This window comes from Heteronotia binoei, chromosome 13 (genome assembly GCF_032191835.1).
Source record: "Heteronotia binoei isolate CCM8104 ecotype False Entrance Well chromosome 13, APGP_CSIRO_Hbin_v1, whole genome shotgun sequence".
In the NCBI taxonomy this organism is placed as follows: domain Eukaryota; kingdom Metazoa; phylum Chordata; class Lepidosauria; order Squamata; family Gekkonidae; genus Heteronotia; species Heteronotia binoei.
In genome coordinates this window covers 22,306,797-22,326,964 of record NC_083235.1, presented here as the reverse complement: position 1 = coordinate 22,326,964, position 20,168 = coordinate 22,306,797, and the positions used below count along the sequence as shown (strand labels likewise).

The 20,168-nt window shown below is 48.4% G+C and overlaps 1 protein-coding gene across 2 annotated transcripts in view; it reads right to left on the bottom strand.

The window, feature by feature from the left end:
• PPP1R1A (protein phosphatase 1 regulatory inhibitor subunit 1A) overlaps positions 1-16,992 on the bottom strand; it is a 126,705-nt gene extending 109,713 nt beyond the window's left edge. For both annotated transcript variants that reach the window (XM_060252293.1, XM_060252294.1), the window contains exon 1: positions 16,817-16,992. In XM_060252293.1, the coding sequence (XP_060108276.1) occupies positions 16,817-16,897 (81 nt within the window). In that variant the 5' untranslated portion in view covers positions 16,898-16,992. The remainder of the gene's footprint in view (positions 1-16,816) is intronic.
• Between the last annotated feature and the right edge of the window lie 3,176 nt (positions 16,993-20,168).

Sequence of the window (20,168 nt, the reverse complement as noted above, 5' to 3'; positions counted from 1 at the left end):
TGGGTATGAACAGGTTGCTCTTCGGATTGGATCCTGATTGGATATACTGGCCTTTCTAACAGCCCCCCTCCTCTGCTGAGTATTTCACTTAGTATAATAGACTATGGAAAACTGGGCCAGTATAATAAAAAGTAGACATCACCCTGACAACAAAAGTCAGTGCTAAGGGAAAGTGGGATGTATATGTGTGTGAGGGGGGAGAGGTATTTGTGACCTTCCTGCATTGTGCAGAGGGTTGGACTAGATGATCCTGGAGGTACCTTCCAAATCTGTATTTCTGTGATTGTAAGTCAAAGCAGAGACATCACTTGCCAACAAAAGTCCATATAGTCAAAGCGATGGTATTCCCAGTAGTAACGTATGGTTGTGAGAGCTGGACCATAAGGAAGGCTGAGCGCAGAAGAATAGATGCTTTTGAGATGTGGTGCTGGAGAAGAATCTTGAGAGTCCCTTGGACTGCAAGAAGATCCAATCAGTCAGTCCTAAGGGAAATCAACCCTGACTGTTCCCTGGAAGGTCAGATGCTGAAGCTGAAATCCTTTGGCCACCCAATGAGAAGGGAGCACTCACTGGAGAAGACCCTGATGCTGGGAAAGACAGAAGGCAAAAGAAGAAGGGGACGGCAAAAGATGAGATGGCTGGACAGCGTTATTGATGTAACTAACATGAATTTGAGCATTTGGAGGATGGTGGAAGACAGGAGGGCCTGGTGTGACTTGGTCCATGGGGTCTCAAAGAGTCGGACTCGACTGTGCGACTGAACAACAAAATGGATGTACGCTCCTCTGCATCCAAGAAAATGAGTTCTACTTAGGAAAGTTCATGATGATGCTAAAATCACTAAGCTGAGACTGCCATAATTTGATCACTTTACAAGAAGACAAGAGTCACTAGAAGACACACTAATGCTAGGAAAAGTGGGAGGCAGCAGCGAAAGAGAATGATTCCATCGTCCTGACCCCATCAAGGAAGCCACAGCCCTCGATTTGCAAGACCTGAGCACTCCGAGTGTGAATTTTGTCTGGAGTGGAATCTTCTTCAGTGGTCCGAACGGGACACGTCTTTCTGTGGATAGAGAGAAGCAGGGGTGGAATTCTAGCAGGAGCTCCTTTGCATATTAGGCCACATACCCCTGATGTAGCCAATCCTCCTAGAGCTTACAAAAAAAGGGCCTTATAAGCTCTTGGAGGATTGGCTACATCAGGGGGGTATGGCCTAATATGCAAAGGAGCTCCTGCTAGAATTCCACCCCTGGAGAGAAGCACCTTTGGAATTGTTATTAAGGACTTTCTGACATATTACCTGTTCTACCCTGTGGTTGTTCCATGGATTATTGTCATCAGTTCATCTTTACAGGAATGAACAATGAAATTTCCTTGTTTCATATATCCTCCGTGTGGCTGAATTCTAACTATTAGACTATTTTGTCCCGGGGGCTGTGCCTTTTTCTCCTTGCTTCTTTCTCCATGAGTCTCGCTTTTATTGCTAAACCTCTAGGTGGGGCCTGGAGTTCCCCTAGAGCTGCAGCTGACCATACTGCACAGAACCTTGGAGGGTGGTCCCTACTGTACCCAGAGTTCCTGGCTTCCCCCTGGTCACCAGCAGGGGATGGGGGGCAGAGCTGCCAGATCCAGGCTGAAAAACTCTTGGGAGATTTGGGAATGGAGCCTGGGAAGGACAGGGACCTCCGTGGGGTGCAAGGCCAGTCTACCCTCCAAAGCATCCACTTTCTCTGTATAGGGTTGCCTATCCCCAGGTGGGGGCAGAGGATCCCCTAGTTTGGAGGCCCTCCCCTGGCTTCATGGTCATCAGAAAACAGGAGGGGGGGGGAGGGAAATGTCTGCTGGGCACTCCATTATTCCCTATGGAGACCAATTCACAAAGGGTATAATAGAGAATAGATCCACTGGTATTTGGTGCTCTAGCGGGGCTGGGGTTTTTTTAGGTATAAGCATCACATTTGCAGCAAAGCATCCGATGATTATCCTCAAAACACTCTCCAAGTTTCAAAAAGATTGGACCGGGGGGGCTAATTCTATGAGCCCCCTCAAAAGGTGCCCCTATCATTATTTCCAATGGAAGAAAGGCATTTAAAACTCCAAGGGAGTTCAATTATGCTTGTCACAACCTTGATCCCGGCTCCACCCCCAAAGTCCCCAGATAGTTCTTGAATTGGACCTGGCAACCCTATCTGTGTAGTCTGGAGATAAGCAGTAAATTCCACCTGGAGGATGACAGCTCCAATTGTACCACAGTCCCACAGAGCTCCCTCCCCTCTGTCCTCTCCAGGGACCCTCCCCTCCAAAAGAAAATCTCTAGCAATTCCCCAAGCCGCAGCTGGCAACCCACCCTCTCTGGACTTAGTTAATGCCAGCAATCTTTCTCACCACCCTCCTTGCCCTTTCATTCCCAGGGTATCGCCCAGCAACTGACATATGATCCTTTTTTACCATCCCAGGCCCAAGGAAAGGGGGGTTGCTGGCTCTTTTGCAACTGTCCTCCTTCTGGCAGTTTAATCACTCCCGTCACCCATGTACTTTCCCCATCCCATTTCCTAGAAGGGGTAAACAAGTATCTCGAATTCGGGGAAGCGTATGCTGGTGCTGAAGTCAGAACCAGCTTGGCCCTCCTGCAGAGACAAAAACGGGTTGGATTCTCTGGCCTGTGCTGCTTTTGTTGATTTGCAGGGGCAGAAGGACCTGCTCCATGGCCCTTTCTCCAAATTCAGAGATCTTACCAAAGGGTCCAGTTCTTGCACGGTTTCACGCTTCTCTGCATCGGCCTTTAAATGGAAGCCAAGCTTCTGATGATGCTTCATTCTGTGCCCCAATACCAGTTTTTGTGACTGTGGGCAGCAATAGCAGAATAAATACCCCTGCCTATCCTAGAAGCTATGGAACAAGAGGAGACCAGAAGGCTAGGGAAGCAAGGCTCCAGGTGGGAACTAGGAATCTCTTGGAATTACAGCTCATCTCCCGACTACAGAGATTAGTTCCCCTGGAGAAAATGGAGGCTTTGGAGAGTGGATTCTAGGACATTTTACCCCACTGAAGTCCCTGTTAGCGTTGCCAGGTCTCACCTGATAGCCAGCGGGGGACCTTCCTAGATGTTTTTTGCACTTGTGCTTTGCACACCCACCACAATGACATCACCCAGAAGTGACATCATCACACCAGGCATGTCATGAAGGAGATGCTCTGGTATTTGGAAAAGATATCTATGGTCATCATAGAATTTCCCCCTGAAAATGATAGTGCGTCCCCTGCGTGACGTGCCCAGCACAATGACATCACGTCCGGGTGATGTCATCATGCCTGCCATGCCAGGTGCATCGGCACTCTTCAGGGGCAGTGCTCCCCCTACCGGCTAGTCCTATGGTGGCAGGTTGGAGGCCCCGAAATTGGGGGAACTCCCACTCTCAGCAGGAAAATGGGAACCCTAGTCCCTGTCCTCCCTAGGCTCCATCCACAAATCTCCAGGAGTTTCCCAATCTGGATCTAGCAACCGCTCCCCACCCCTGCCCGTGGCTGGGGGTGGGGAGCCGACCACCGTACGTCCAAGCCAACTTTTGGCTATGATATGGGAACACCCATTCACCTTGTATATTCCACACCACAGAAAAGCATTTGGAAAGAATATCTTCAGATCTCATGTAAGGGAATGAAGTTCTACTCTGCAGGAGAAAGGTCATTCTCCCCCAGCCATGCCCCCCCCACCCAGCAGCAGGCCAAGGGGGGACATACCTCCCCCCCATTTCCTACTATAACCTGCCTATTGAAGATGATGCTAGATAGAGAGACAAATAGAGACAAAATCATATAGACAAAATCCTATCTTTCTTACTCAAGGCAGTATTTGTTGTATTTATTTATTTGGTTATTCATTGTCCACCTTCCTCACTGAGACTCAAGGAGGGTTATGTAGCATAAATCAAGTACAGTCAGTGGGATAGGACATCCAGTGAAAAGTACTATACAGTTTGGACTGCAGAAATCTGGAAACACAGAAATCTCAAATGGAGCTGAAACAAATCAAGAGCTTTAAACACGATACTTTAAGTCAGGGGTAGCCGATGGTAGCTCTCCAGATGTTTTTTGCCTACAACTCCCATCAGCCCCAGCCAGCACGGCCAATGGCTGGGGCTGATGGGAGTTGTAGGCAAAAAAAACATCTGGAGAGCTACCGTCGGCCACCCCTGCTTTAAATGGTGTGGAAACTTCCAAGGTCTGGAGCATACTTACGGCGATTGGTAGCAATACAGCAGCGTAGGCTGCAGTACCTATCTCCTTACTAGTGCAATTTTATGACAACTTCATTACAGCACAGCCCTGTTTATACCTGTACAAAAAGCCCTCTTGAATAGTTCCGCTTTGAATAGCTTGCAAAATGCCAGAAGAGCACTGGGCTTCCCAACCTCATCAGGAAGTCTGCAACACAGAACGTACGAGTAGGGACTAGGGTTGCCAGCTCCAGGTTGGGGAATGCCTGGAGACTTGGGGAGCCTGAGGAGGGTGGGGTTTGGGGAGGGGAGGGACTTCAATGGGGTACAAGGTCTACCTTCCAAAGCGGCCATTTTCTCCAGGGGAACTGATCTCTGTCACCTGGAAATCAAATGTAATCCCAGGAGATCTCCAGCCATCACCTGGAGGTTGGGCAACCATAACTACAGACAGTTATCTACTTTGCCCATTTGCAGTTTGGTATCTGCAAAAGGCCTACTGGGATGAGCAAAGCTGTAGTGGGAGAGCATAAGGAGAGAGGCGCGCCTGTAGATATGAAGGATCAAAGCCGTAAGAGGGCTTTGTATGGGGCAGTCAATACTTCGTATTGATCTCAGGAACAAATGAGCAACCAATTGAGTGACTACAGAATGGAAGTGATACGCACGTTCTGCCTAGCTCCTGGTCACAACCTAGTTGCAGTGTTTTGAACTAACTGGGATCTCTTAATTGACTTCAAGGGGTGACCTATTTAGAGTGCATTACAGAAGTCTAGTCTCAATGTTCCCATGGCCTGGATCCATGTCATCAGTTTGGCTAAGTCAAGGTAGGGGTCCCCCTTGCAGGCTAGGCTGGTTGTAGTAGCCCCAGCTTCTCCCACATTGTTTACTGTGCCTTCCGAACAACAGAAGTTGCTTGCATCCAGGTTGGGCTGCCAGCCTCCAGATGGGACCTGGAGATTTCCCAGAAAACTGATCTCCAGAGGGCAGAGATCAGTTGCCCTGGAGAAAATGGCTGGTTTGAAAGGTGAACTCTATGGCATGATAACACTGTGGAGGTCCTATCACCCACCAAACCCTTTCTTCCCCCGACTCCACCTCCAGATCCCCAGGAAGTTCCCAACCTAGAGTTGGCAACCTCACATGCAGGCATGGGCCTGCTCAAACCCACTTAGCTTCTGCAAACAGGCCCCACCACGTGTCTTCTAGCCAAACCTTGGCTCTACCTAACAGCTGCATTTAAACATCACCTGTCTGTAACAGATATGAATGCAGCTTGTCAAATTGCACGATCCTTCTTTTTGTTTCCTTCCGTTGCACCCAGAGCATAATCCAAGAATTCTTCATTTGATCAGGAGGCCATTCACCAAGATCTGCAGATGCAGGTCCCTTGGTAACTTGCGTTTGTTTTTTTTTACTGTCCATGAATAAGGAGTCTAAACTGGGATGAAACCAAAGCAGGGAACACATTCAATTAGCCAAGGCATCTACATGTGGGATGTCAAAGCAGATTTGAACTTGAGCAGGGGTGGCCAAACTGTGGCTCTTGAAGCCCTCACCAACCCCAACGGCCAGCTTGGAGAAGGCATTTCCCTCTTTAAATCACATATCCAAGCCAAGCCAGACAGCAGCTTGGAGAATGCATTTAAAGTTGCTTTCTTCCCACCACTCTCTCCATCTATTTTCCTTCCTTCCTTCCTTCCTTCCTTCCTTCCTTCCTTCCTTCCTTCCTTCCTTCCTTCCTTCCTTCCTTCCTTCCTTCCTTCCTTCCTTCCTTCCTCCCCTCCCCTCCCCTTCCCCCTGTCTTGTGGCTCTCAATCATCTGTTGTATATTCTTTGTGGCTCTTATGTTAAGCAGGTTTGTCCATCCCTGAATTTGAGCAACCCCACGTTCCAAATCAAGCACAGCATGCAAAAGAATGGGGTGGGGAAGTGTGTGAAGGCATCAAATAAGCTGTGTTTGTGCCCATCGCAGATGTTCCGTTTGAATGCAGCAAGCTCTGAACCAGTGAGTTTGGGTCACTTGGAAGCAGCAACTTCTCCTCTCTGGGGCTTGTCTCTCCAACCTCAGTCACATAAGGACGTGAACTGAAGCTGCTTGTGACCTTTGTAGATCAGCAGGTAATTGCTACAGGAGCTACCTGCTCACAGGGTAGTTCAGTGATTCAAACAGCAGGGTCCCGCGAGGGCATCACACGGCTCTCCATCAAAGACAGCACAAGAATACATTACGTTATGTAGCCAATGAGATAAAGAATCGAGCGATAAATCAAGACAGGTAGCCATGTCTGTCTGTCTGTAGCAGTAGGAAACAGCCAAAGTCCAGGAGCATCTTAAAGACTTAACAAAATTCATTGCAGGGCAGGAGCTTTCGTGAGTCACTGCTCACCAGATAATTCACAAAAGTTCATCCCTTACCATATATGTAAGTCTTCAAGGTGCTACTGGACTCTTGCTCTTTTCCACTGCCCATTTAAAGAACTCCTGGAGGGCAAATATCCTGCAGTTACTTTTAAAATAGCTACATTTGGTTGGTTCGCCTTTAGGACGAGTAGCCTAAAATGCTGGAGTACGTTTGTGTTAATGGCCATTTCTGTATATTTTTCAATTTTAATAATATAATACTTTTATCATGTTTTATAGATAGTTTTTATGGATAGCCTGCTTCGGCGGGGCAGGAGGGGTATAAATAAAAATTTATTATTATTATTATTATTATTATTATTATTATTATTATTATTATTGGTATAGTTATCTTTTTTGTTTAAGATGTTGGCTTTTGCCGTAAATAAAATCTATCTATCTATCTATCTATCTATCTATCTATCTATCTATCTATCTATCTATCTATCTATCTATCTTCTTTCTACTAAGCAAAGGATAAGAGACATAACAGACCTTTGACCCAGACTGAAGGAAAGAGAGACCTCCTGAACGGGGCAACACCCTCTCTCCCTCCTTCCCCTGACGACACGTGTTCTGTTCACACGTCACAGCAAATTCACATATCAGCTGCACACAGGGCTTTTTTTGAGCAGGAATGCAGTTCTGGCTGGCTTGGCATCAGGGGGTGTGGCCTAATAGGCAAATGCAGGGCTTTTTTGTAGCAGGAACTCCTTTGCAAATTAGGCTCCACCCCCCTGATGTAGCTAATCCTCCAGGGCTCTTCTTACAGGGCCTACTGTAAGCTCTTGGAGGATTGGCTACATGAAGGGGGTGCAGCTTAATATGCAAAGGCGTTCCTGCTACAAAAAAAGCCCTGGGCAAATGAGTCCATGCTGGGCTTTTTCTATTTAAAAAAGCCCTGTGTGAATCAATGGTAATGTCAGGGGGTGGTCTAACAGGCAAATGAATTCCTGCTGGGCTTTTTCTACAAAAAACCCCCTGGCTGCAGGTTTGCCCATACACCTGCTTATAAGAAAGAGCCAACACATGTTCTCTTTAAATTGAAACCAGGGACCAGTACCTGGATCAACACCTGCTTTAAATTATACATTCAACTGTACATGTGTTAAATGTCATGTGAAAATTACTCAAGCATGAATAAAGAACCATCAAGTGTAATCTGTGCATGGTTTACCCAAGTATTCACTGTAATTTGTGAACAGGGCTATGGGAGGATTCTCTTTTATTCTTTGTACATACCACACATGAATCTGGCTTATAAAAAATCAGACCCTTAGTCTGTCAAGGTCAATACTGCCAATTCAGATTGGCAGCGGCTCTCCAGGGTCTCAGGTTGAGGTCTTTCACATGACCTACTGCCTGGTCCTTTGAACTGGAGATGCCGGGGATTGAATCTGGGACCTTCTGCATGCCAAGCAGATGCTCTTCCACTAAGCCATAGCTCCTCCTCAAAGCTTCCTTATATTGGACTTTTGGTCTATCAAGCCCAGTACTGGAAGACTGGCAGTGGCTCTTCAGAGTCTCAGGTTGAGGTCTTTCACATCTCTTACTGCTTGGTCCTTTTTAACTGGAGATGCTGGAGGTTGAAACTGGGACCCTCTGCATGCCAAGCAGATGTTCTACTACGAAATCACACAACCTCCCCAAGTGTATCTGATGCTGAACATCTGGTCCAGTCCTTCCTCCCATCCCATAATATTTTCTGATCCCCCTACATCTATTTTCAGAACAAGATGCTGAACTTCTACAGGTATGTTCTCATCCTTTCGCCTTTTACTCGCTCTGCTTCAGCTGCAAAACCGGCACTGAATCACCGCAATTTTAAATGAGAAAAGAGATGAGCCTGTTACTCATCTCGAGCCCTGGAGACATCGGGTGGACTGCAATTAAAGGAAGTGAAACAGGCTGCCCTTCAGCAACACTTGCCAAGTTGGGAATGCCCATAAAGTGCCTGTGAATTCAAATGAGCTAGCTGCAACATTCCCCCATTGCTGCCTGTTAAAATGAAGTCCCCGCTGGGGCCAGTTCACACATGCTTGCTGTTCCTCACTTGAGGATTACCACACAATCAGCAAGTGAGGCATCAGTCGCCGGAACTTCTATACTAAGCACAATGCTCCTCAAGGGAGTCCATTTCCACATCCAGAGAACGAACACTCATGAAGCAGTGACTAAACTAAGGAGGAGGAAACCTGCCCTAGGTTTCCAGCCACCAGTGAATGTTCTCCGGAAACCATCAAAACCTGAGTAGTCCAAGGGACCAAAGCCTCATCGTCACTTACCGAGAGCAATGTTTGGAGCCAAAGTCTCTCAGCTTTCCACCAAGACCCAAAAAACTGGGCAACTGCTGGCTCTGTGGGGTGAACAAGCATGGGGCATGGTGACCCAGCAAGTCAGGGATTAAACACTGTGGTGAGCCCGGTGGCCAAGCCCAAGCCACCCTGGGAGCAAGGAACATTGGGGGGTGGGGGAGGAAGCCAGGCCTCAAGGATAAAAAGCAAAGTTACCTTGACCCAGGAAGCAACCCAATCCAGACCAGTCAGGAATACAAAATGGAATATTATATAATGAACTATCAAACCCCCCTCTTCTTTAATATTCAGTATCTGATTGAGAAAATTTATGACATTTAACATTCACACTTGCACAAGGAAATGGAAAGTAAGGGGCAGTGGAGAGAGAAAGCGGCTCGACTAGGGGTGGAATTCTGGCTCCTTTGCATATTTCAACACCCCCCCCCCCCCCGATGCAGCCAATCCTCCAGGAGCTTACAAAAAAAAGCCTTGTAAGCTCTTGGAGGATTGGCTACATCAGGGGGTGTGGTCTAATATGCAAAGGAGCTCCTGCTAGAATTCCACTTGACAGATAATCTAAATGACAGGGGCGTCATCCAACCAGAAGAGTTAGCAGATTTCCCCGTTAAAGAGGATGATCCTCCTCATATGTGTTTATACTCATAGTGTTTCCACTTTCAACCAGTCCTTTATTAGCTTGGAGAAGACTTACTTTATTATATAAGCAGCATAGCTCCGTTTGTTTCCTATTTCATTCATTATCCTGCATCTATACTTGTCATGGCAAATGTTTGCTCAGCGCTCTCGGAAGGGAGATCATCCTCCGACTCTGTGTGATTCAATCAATCGAAGACAAGGCTTTCAAACGATGCGATCTGCCTTTATGCTAAGGGTCACCCGTTTGCTAGCTTCGGCATCATTCTCTTTGACTCCTTCCTGGGAAGTGACAAGGCGGAACAGAACAAGCGCTCACCACTTGTCAACGCTGCCTCGAGGGGCTTTGCTAGGAAACGAGTGCAAAGGCGAGGTGAGCTGGGAACCTCTCCGTGCTGCTTTTCTCCATTTTTTCTTTGTGCAATGAAGGTTTGCATTACACACTAAAAAGTTACCTTGCTCTCAGATTATCAGAGTTCCTGAGAATGAGCTTCATTTCCCCACCTCCTATTAATATGCATATAGGGGGGCAACCATGTTTCTTTCTCAAGAACTCCCTCTCCCTCATTGGCCTTTTCTTCTCTTTTGTTCCGCTCAAGCAAAAGGAAGGGGCAATTCAGGACAAGGCTTTAAGGTACTTGCTTAGCTACGAGGCTCAGCTTTCATTTGGAAGGAAAAGGCATCTCAGCTTGTCACTTTTTAGTTTTTTCCATGCAGCTAAGGTGATGATGTTGTCTGTACCTAAGGGATGAGGGAAGCGATGTCCTTACCATCATTTGTGCAGGTTTCAGGAAAAGGGTTTGCAACAGAAACAGTCAGTTGTGGGAAGCACTACTGAGTTGCTGCAGAGTCATGGTGACCCCATAGGGGAGGGGTGGCCAAACTGTGACTCAGGAGCCACATGTAGCTCTTTCAAACACATTCTGCAGCTCTCGAAGTCCCCACCATCCTGTTAGCTGGCTTGGAGAAGGTATTTCTCTCTTTAAATCCCTTCTCCAAACCAAGTCAATCAGCGGCTTGGAGAATACATTTAATGTTAAAGTCGCTTTTTTCCACCTCTCCCCTCCCTCCCTTTCCTTCTCTTCCTTCCACCTTTCTCTCTCTTTCTCATTTGTTTCCAATTGAGGGAGCTAGAGAATGCTTGCCAAATATTATCACTTTCAAGAAAAAAAATCAGGAAACAAATAGTTCTAGTTATCTAGTAGTTCAGCTTATTACCATCAAATATCAGTTTTTAAAAATGAAATAAATAAGCTGTTGTGCCAGCAGTTCAAGGTTGCTTTTATTCTTGCCTGATGCTTCCCTCTCTCTCTCTCTCTCTCTCTCTCTCTCTCTCTCTCTCATAATATATAATTGCATAGTGAATCAGACAGAGTTGGTTGGCGTCCGGGGAGCTGGTGGGCCAGATCAAGTCCAGCCATGCTCATGTCTTGAGAGACAAAGAGTTTGCCATTGCCTTCCTCTGTGCAACAACCCTGGTCTTCCTTGGTGGTCTCCTATCCAAGTACTAACCAAAGCTTGACCCTGCTTACTTTCCGAGATTGGACTAGTCTGGCCATTGAGGTCAAGGCAGAGACAGAGACGCTTTGCCTTTGTCATAGCGAACTTCCAAGAGGGTTTCCCGTCTAACTACTAACCAGGATTGTCCCTGCTTAGCTTCTCAGATGGAGCTAGCCTGGACCATACCGGTCAGGGCAAGAAGAGTTACCCTGCCTCTTAAGATCCTGTTACCCCAAAGGGATGCAGTGTGGGATCATGTCCCCTAGAGAGAATTTCCTCAATTATCTTAGAGCTGGTGTGGTCAAACTGTGGCTCAGGAGACGCATGCGGCTCTTTCACACAAATTGTGCGGCTCCCAAAGCACCCCCCCCCATCTCATCAGCCATCTTGGAGAGGACATTTCTCCAAGCCAAGCTGGCTGGCAGCTTGGAAAATGCATTTAAAGTTGCTTTCTCTCCACCTCTCCTCTCTCCCATCTATTTCCTTCCTTCCTTCCCTCCTACATCTGACATTCATGCCTTGTGACTCTCAAACATCTGACATTTATTCTGTGTGGCTCTGTAAGCAAGTTTGGCTGCCCCTGTCTTACACCCAGCACAATTTCTGCCATCTCAGGAAATTGTTTGGGCTATCTATTGGTCTGGCTAGTCCTGCCTGCTCTCTACAACACGGACAACATCCCCCAAACTTCAGGTCTTTGTTGCCTACAAACCATACGCCAATCCTGCCCCTCCCAGCTCTTGCGCACATGCTTCCTTGCACAGAACCCAAACGAGTGACTAAGCATGGCAACTAGCAATCCTGAATGTTTAGCACAAGCAGGGAGTTAGACACACAAATGAACACACGAAGCTGCGTTATACTGAATGAGACCATCGGGGTCAGCATTGTCTGCTCAGACAGGCAGTGGCTCTCCAGGGTCCTCCACATCACCTATACTCCCTGATCGTTTTAGCTGGAGATGCCAGGGACTGAACCTTGGAACTTCTGCACTGTGGAAGACAAACAGGGGGAAGGGGCTTCTGAGCCAAGACCAAGTTGCCAACTGATGGGGGGGACCTTTTTGGCTGCTCCTGTGCCTTAAAAGAGAAAGCCGTCCTGAGCCTGCTTCAGTGGGGAGGGCGGATATAAATCAAATCAATAAAATAAAAGAGCAGCCTGGCTTTGCAGAAATCAGCAGGCGACTCTTTTCACGCCATGGAACTGAAGCTTTCGTTGTTTGCTAGCAATCAATCTGTGACCAAAAGCAAATAGCTGGCAACCTTAAATCTAAGATGGGACAAAAAAAGGCAGATGACAGAGCAGTTTTGTTGGTAAGTAGCAAAGCTGGGGATGGCAGAAGGGATTTTCCAATATAATTTTCCTTACCAATCTTACATATTCCCAGTGCACTGTCCTAGTACCCCTCCTCAGAAGAAGAATTGCAGATTTATATCCCGCCCTTCTCTTTTTATCAGAGACTCAGAGTGGCTTACAATCTCCTATATCTTCTCCCCCCACAACAGACACCCTATGAGGTGGGTGGGGCAGAGAGGGCTCTCCCAGCAGCTGCCCTTTCAAGGACAACTCCTGCGAGAACTATGGCTGACCCAAGGCCATTCCAGCAGCTGCAAGTGGAGGAGTTGGGACTCAAACCTGGTTCTCTCAAATAAGAGTCTAAGCACTTAACCACTACACCAAACATTATTCTGCACAATTTTTCAGGCACTGTTCTCCCAGCAGTTGATTTCCAGCCCCCTTCCACATCCCTTTCCACCACCACCCCCATGTTACTCTCCCTTACCCATCTCTCCTTGCTCCTAAGAGTCCGACAGGTGAGGTGACAGCAGTGTGTCTCAAACCACTTGCGAATCACTAGCTAGGGTAGCCAACTTTTACACCAGCTCTGGTAGCTAAGAAAAGCAAAATCGGCAGGCTTTAGCAGTGAACTGACGCTGATCTTCCCTACTGCAAAAAGCGTCACTTGCTGGTTTCAGCAGCTCAAAGTGCCGCTAAAAGCACCAGCAGCCAGGCTGGGAGTCTTCCTTTTGTCAAGCCCGATACCAATCGACCCCATTATTCCTACCCTGAGCCTGGGAGGTTTTTTTAAAAAAAATCACAATCATCCCGTCTCCTTTTTTAGCTGACAAGTCACAGATGACTTAGGGTGACTTTATAGGATTTTCAAAGCAAGAGAGCTGCAGAGTGGCTTTTGCCACTCCCTGCCTCTGCACAGAGACCCTGGGAGTCCCTAGAGTGTCTCCCATCCAAGGAATACCCAGATTGCCTGATTGGCTTCCTCGGGGCTTTTTTATAGCTGAAATCCTTTGCATATTAGGCCACACCCTCCTGATGTAGCCAATCTTTCTGGAGTTTACAGTAAGACCCTGCACCAAGAGCCCTGTAAGCTCCAGGAGGATTGGCTACATCAGGGGTGTGTGGCCTGATATGCAAAAGAGTTCCTGCTACAAAAAAACCCCCTGAGCTTCCTGATTAGCTGACCCACATTAGCTTCCAAGATCTCACAACCATCCAGGTTACGGCCACTCTACCCCATCTTAATTTCACCAAGAGCAGCAACCTCCCCGTCTCCATTCTCCCGGTTACTAAAGATAATTACAGTAACCATTTCACCGATGACCAAGCACCTCATAATAAACAGTCCTCCCAACTGTTAACACCATTTAACCTGTCTGATTATACAAACCACAGCTAGTTTCAAGGGACTTACGCATCCCATAGGACTGCAGAAAGGATAAGTAACAAAGTATTGTATCCTCAAAACACCTTACTTTCCCGAAGTGGCTTAAAATATTGGCCCCTTCTCCATGTTTGTCATCACAAGGATCCTGTGAGGTAGATCAGGCCCAGAGTGTATGGTTGGCCCAAAGCCACTCAGTGAGGTTCCACTACAGAGTGGGGATTCGAACCTGGGTCTCCTAGGATGCAGGGCTGGCCCTGCCACTAGGCAATCGCAAAGGGCGCCGGCCTTCTGGGGGTGCCAAATTGGGCTCCCCCCATGTGATGTTATCAGTGTGTGTGTGGGGGGGGGGTGCCAGAAGTTAGCCTTGCCTAGGGTGCCAGATAGTCTAGGACCGGCCCTGCTAGGGTGACACGCTAACCCAGGGGTGTCGAACTCATTTGTTATGAGGACCGGATCTGACATGAATGAAACCTTGTGGGGCCGGGCCATGTCTGGCTGGGCCATGTGTGTACATAAATTTTTTTTAAAAAAAAACTTAAAACATGCTTAAAACATTAGCACTCATTGGTCTTAAAGGTGCTTTCTTTGTATCTCTCCCATAAGATCCAGGAAACTGGGCAAAGGAAGCTGTGGATCTTTCCTTCCTTCCTTCCCCAGGGGACTGGAAGGGGGGAGGAGCCTCAGCTAATAAAAGGAAGAGAGGTTTGGCTCAGTAACTCTGCTATGTGATTGAGAGAGCCTGGAAAAGCAAGCTCTGCCTTCCCCCCCCTTCCCCAAAGAAGGAGCCTCAGCCAACAGAGGTTTTGCACTGTAGCTCCTGTGTGATTGAGCAAGCCTTGCAAACCAAGGAAGCAAGAGATAGGGAAGCAGAAGGAAGCAAGAGATAGGGAAAAGGAAGCAGATGACAGCCAGTTGGTCAGGGGCCTGATAGGAGCCCTTGGGAGGCCTGATTCGGCCTCTGGGCCTCATGTTTGACACCCCTGCTCTAACCACTACAGACCCTTGCTACAACAGATCAGAAACCCAGCTCTGTAACAGAGCCTTGCTACAACCCAGATCCCACCATCTCTTATGCTCCAAGAAGTTTCTTCTGATAAATTGCCAACTGATTGGGAGGGGGGACAGCCTGCCTTGCTCCCATACCCTTAATAGCCATTTAATCTATAGATATATAAGCCTAATCACTAAACGGTATCTGTAGCTAAAGTAGATAGATCCAAGTGGGCAGCTGTGTTGGTCTGAAGCAGTAGAACAAAGCAGGAGTAAATAAAATGTTGTTGGTCTTAAAGGTGCACTTGACTCCTGCTTTGTTCTGCAGCTAAAGCAGCCGTTAAAGGCAGAGGAGCAGGGGACAGCAAAAAAAAAAAACCGTTGGCAATTGGAGGCTCAACACAAAAGAGCAAACAGTTCTGCGTCTTTAAATAGCAGAAGGGGTGGGGAACGCAAGTGTACTAGAGGGCACTACAACCCAGCCTCTTTCACACCTGTAGATAGATCCAAGCGGGCAGCCGTGTCGGTCTGAAGCAGTTGAACCAAGCAGGAGTCAAGTGGCACCTTTAAGATCAACCAATTTTTATTTAGAACGTCAGCTTTCGTGTGCTTAAGAGCACACGAAAGCTTACGTTCTAGATAAAAATTGGTTGGTCTTAAAGGTGCGACTTGACTCCTACTTCTTTCACACCTGGTCTCTGCCAAATCCCACCAGGCTCCCCAAATCCTGCCTCTCTGACACATTCGAATCCAACCCGAGAGAACATGTCCCATTTTCCCGATAGAACCGAAATGACTCAACCGCTGACCTCTTTCCATCCTAGAGCACTTCAATGCAGGGCAGTTTCCTAAAAATAACTTCGCCTGCCTCTCTACAGCACAATTCAGCCCTGGCTTGTAAAACAGTGTGGAGCCAAAGCAGCCCTTCCCAGCCCCGAACTTCCCAACTTCAGATCACCCACCCACCCCAATTTCACAATGCAGAGCTTCAACAATGCAGCGCCCTTCCAAATGTCACAGAAACACTCCCCTACACACACACACACACACACACGCACACACACACACACTAAACACCTGCATTGGGGTATCTTGCCATAGGTCAGGCTGACCTCTCCGATTTCCATCCCTCCCACTTGCATTACCTTTCCGTGGCCAGCACTAAAATGGGCAAAGCCCCCCCCCCCAAAAAACACATAATGCACCCGCACCCTAATTCTGTCTGCCCTCTCCCCCAGCTTTGTATAGCTGAATCCAGCCCCTGCCCGGTTGCAAGAGAATATGGCACTGTCCCCTTTGCAATAGATTGAAGGGCGGCGGAGAAGGCGCCCGAGAGAGGCTTTTCTCGGGAGGGGAATCCCTGGGCGCTTGCAGATCAACATATCTATGAACATATGAAGCTGCCTTCCACTGAATCAGACCCTCGGTCCGTCGAAAGTCAGCCTTGTCTACTCAGACTGGCAGCGGCTCTCCAGGGTCTCAAGCTGAAGCTTTTCACGCTTATTGGCTTGGACCCCTTTTTAGTTGGAGATGCCGGGGATTGAACCTGGGACCTTCTGCTTACCAAGCAGATGCTCGACCACTGAGCCACCGTTCCTCTCCCTAAAGGATCCTATCCCATATATCCTCCCCATAAAGCATCCTATCCTTTATGGCGCGGGGGTCACAGGCGCGGGGAGAAATCTGGCACTCAAGAGCTGGTGAGAGTGCGAGGGAGGGGGGAGAATTGGGGGCCGCCCTCTTCCTAAACCGAGAGGAGCTCCGGGGGCTCACGCCTGCTTGAGATCATCCGCTCTGCAGTGACGGGAATGAAGCTCTAGATGCGCGATACCGAAGTGCAGGCATTCTGCCCATGCTCAGAAACCATTCCTCCGCTGAATATTGGGGGGGAGACTACCTTCTAGATCTGCCCTACTTAAGAGGCAGAGGGCGGGATCGCTTCTTCGGAACGACGGTCCAAGGAGAAGAAGCTCGCCCACTGGGACCCACGCAGGTGCCGGGGCTGAGTCTCGAACCCCCGAGGCAGGTTTCCCCAACAAAGCTCCCGCTGGCGCCGCCGCCGCCACCCACCTGCTCCGCCGCCTCCGGGTCCAGATGAGGCTCCAGCAGCGGCATCGTGAACTGGATCTTGCGGGGACTGTTGGGCTCCATGCCGGCTCGCAGCTCCGGCGGGGAAGGCGCGCTGGCTGGCGGGCGGTGGAGCGGGTGGCTCTTTCCCTTCGCTCAGATCGCTCCGGCCGGTCTGCGCGCTCCCCGCCGCTCTCCTGCCCAGCCAGCCAGCCCCTGCTCCGCCCCTTTGCCGCCAGCACCGCCGCCATTGGCTGCCTCGCCTCCCACCTCCCCCGCCACACTCGCCCTCACCCCTGCGCAGACGCAAGGCGCCTGGAAGGCAACTGGGGGAGACGGTGCCGCCCGCGTCCCGGGAGAGACGCCCAGCGAAGAGGGGCGCACAGGCTGCCGCGCCGGCTGCCCGCCGATATTCTCCCGGACCCTTTGGAACCGGTCGATCTCTACCCTCGTGGTTGCCCTTTCTCGGTTGCAATCTCTAAAAAGTACTTCGTTTGTACCTCCGCTTTTCTCCCCAACGGCGACCGAAAGAAGCTTCCGTTGTTCTCCATTTTATTCTCACAACAACCCTGCCAGGTGGGTTTGGCTAAGAGATTGTTGACTGATCCAAGATCATCCAGTGAGCTTCCGTGGCAAAGTGGGGATTCGAACTGAGATATCCCAGATATTAGGCCAGCTCTCTTAACCACTGCGTCATGCTGAGAGAGGGACTGGCTCGGCCCAAGGCAGGGTGGCCAAGCTGTGGTTCGGGAGTGCACTTTCACACATATTGTGTGGCTTTTGCGCCCCCACTGCCCCAGCAGCCAGCTTGGAGAAGGCACTTCTCCCAGCCAAGCCAGCCGCGGCTTGGAGAATGCGTTTAAAGTTCCTTTATTTCCACCCCTCTCTCCCCCACCTATTTGCTTCCCTCCCTTTCTTCTGTTGTGTCTTTGTGTATGTGACATGATGCTTTAATGGAGGCCGGGGACTTCGAGTGTTGGCCCTGTTGGCCCAGTTCTCCAGTCTTCGTTGAACCCAGTACATTTCACCTTCCTCCCTTCCTCAAACACCTGACATTTATTTTATGTCTCTTACATTACATAAGTTTGGCCACCCCTGGCCCAAGGGAACCCCGTGTTGGAGCTTGGGAGTGGTGCTGTGGGAATTAAAACCTGGGTCTTCCAGATCCTACCAGTGTAATCCTAAAAGTGATTGCACACCTCTAAATCCATTGAAAATGAGTTTTGAAGGAGGCAACTGTGCTTGAGAGCGTGCTGGAGGAATCACACCACTGCTCTGTCTTTGGCATCAGCTGTTTAGCCAAATAACTCAAAAGGTAGAGTGTTTTTTCCATCAAGGTGTTTTAACTGCGGTTTTTAAAAATTAAATATTCCCTACCTTGATCTGGCAGACAGGCTCTGCTCCCAGAATCCAGCAATTTGATAAATGCTATCAAATTGTAGCTGATTGATGGTGACCCGGTAGGGTTTCCAGGACAAGAAAAAAAGGTAAAAGTGGTCCCCTGTGCAAGCACCAGTCATTTCTGACTCTGGGCTGACATAGCATCATGACGTAAAACTATATTTTAACTGTCTTTTATAGTATTGATTGTATTTTATTGTAATCATGGTATATACCATGTCCTGTGAGCCGCCCTGAGCCTGCCTTGGCAGGGGAGGGCGGGATATAAAAATAAATGTATTATTATTATGTTTTCACAGCAGACTTTTTTACAGGGTGGTTTGCCATTGCCTTCCCCAGTCATCTACGCTTTCCCTCCAGCAAGCTGGGGATTCATTTGACCAACTTTGGAAGGATGGAAGAAACAAACGGGATTTGCCATTCCCTGGCTCTGCGTAACAGCCCTGGTCTCCCATCCAAGTACTAGCCAGGACCACCCCTGCTTGGCTTCCAAGATCCAATGAAACAAAGCTCCAGTCCAGCAGCACCTTTAAAACCAACCAAGTTTAGGGAGGGATGGTGGCTCAGTGGTAGAGCATCTGCTTGGTAAGCAGAAGGTCCCAGGTTCAATCCCCAGCATCTCCAAAAAAGGGTCCAGGCAAATAGGTGTGAAAAACCTCAGCTTGAGACCCTGGAGAGCCGCTGCCAGTCTGAGAAGACAATACTGACTTTGATGGACCAAGGGTCTGATTCAGTAGAAGGCAGCTTCATATGTTCATATGTTCAATTCTGGGTATAAGCTTTTGTGTGCATGCATACATCTTCAAATACCCAAATCTGATGAAAATTCAGAAGATCTGGTAAAATTCTGCTAGTCTGGACTGTCCAGGTCAAGGCAGCTGAAAGACTTATTGCAGCTATAGTTCACAACCGTTTATTCTGGAGTAAAAACCTTACCTTTCAAGTGCTGCATGAATCCTCTTTATTGTTTTTCACTTTGGGCTCTGACCTGATTAGCAATACTGTAATGGTCCTCTTGTTGAGGGTGAAAGTGGAGAGTGCAAAAGTAGGCTTGAAACTCAACATCAAAAAAACTAAGATCATGGGAGGGACGATGGCTCAGTGGTCGAGCATCTGCTTGGTAAGCAGAAGGTCCCAGGTTCAGTCCCCGGCATCTCCAACTAAAAGGGTCCAGGCAAATAGGTGTGAAAATCCTCAGCTTGAGACCCTGGAGAGCCGCTGCCAGTCTGAGTAGACAATACTGACGTTGATGGACCCAGGGTCTGATTCAGTATAAGGCAGCTTCATATGTTCATATGGTATCCGGCTTCATCACTCCTTGGCAAATAGAAGGGGGAAACATGGAAGTAGTGACAGACTTCACATTTCCGAGCTCCAAGATTACTGCAGACTGTAGCCATGAAATTAAAAGACGTTTGCTCCTTGGAAGAACAGATATGGCGAACCTGGGCAGTATAATAAAAAGTAGAGACAACACCCTGCCAACAAAAGTGCCTATAGTCAGCTATGGTGTTCCCAGTAGTAATGTATGGCTGTGAGAGTTGGACCATAAGGAAGTCCGAGCGCAGAATAGATGCTTTTGAATTGTGGTGCTGGAGAAGAATCTTGAGAGTCCCTTGGACTATTACGAAGATCAAATCAGTCAGTCCTAAGGGAAATTAACCCAATGAGAAGGGAGCACTCACTGGAGAAGATCCTGATGCTGGGAAAGACAGAAGGCAAAAGAAGAAGGGGACGGCAAAAGATGAGATGGCTGGACAGTGTTATTGATATAACTCACATGAATTTGAGCAGACTTCGGAGGATGGTGGAAGACAGGAGGGCCTGGCGTGACTTGGTCCATAGTTTTGCAAAGAGTCGGACTCGACTGTGGGACTGAACAACAACAACAAAATGGTGATATCAGCCAATCCTGCAGAATATCTTGACAGAGATGTACACAAGATGTTTTGAA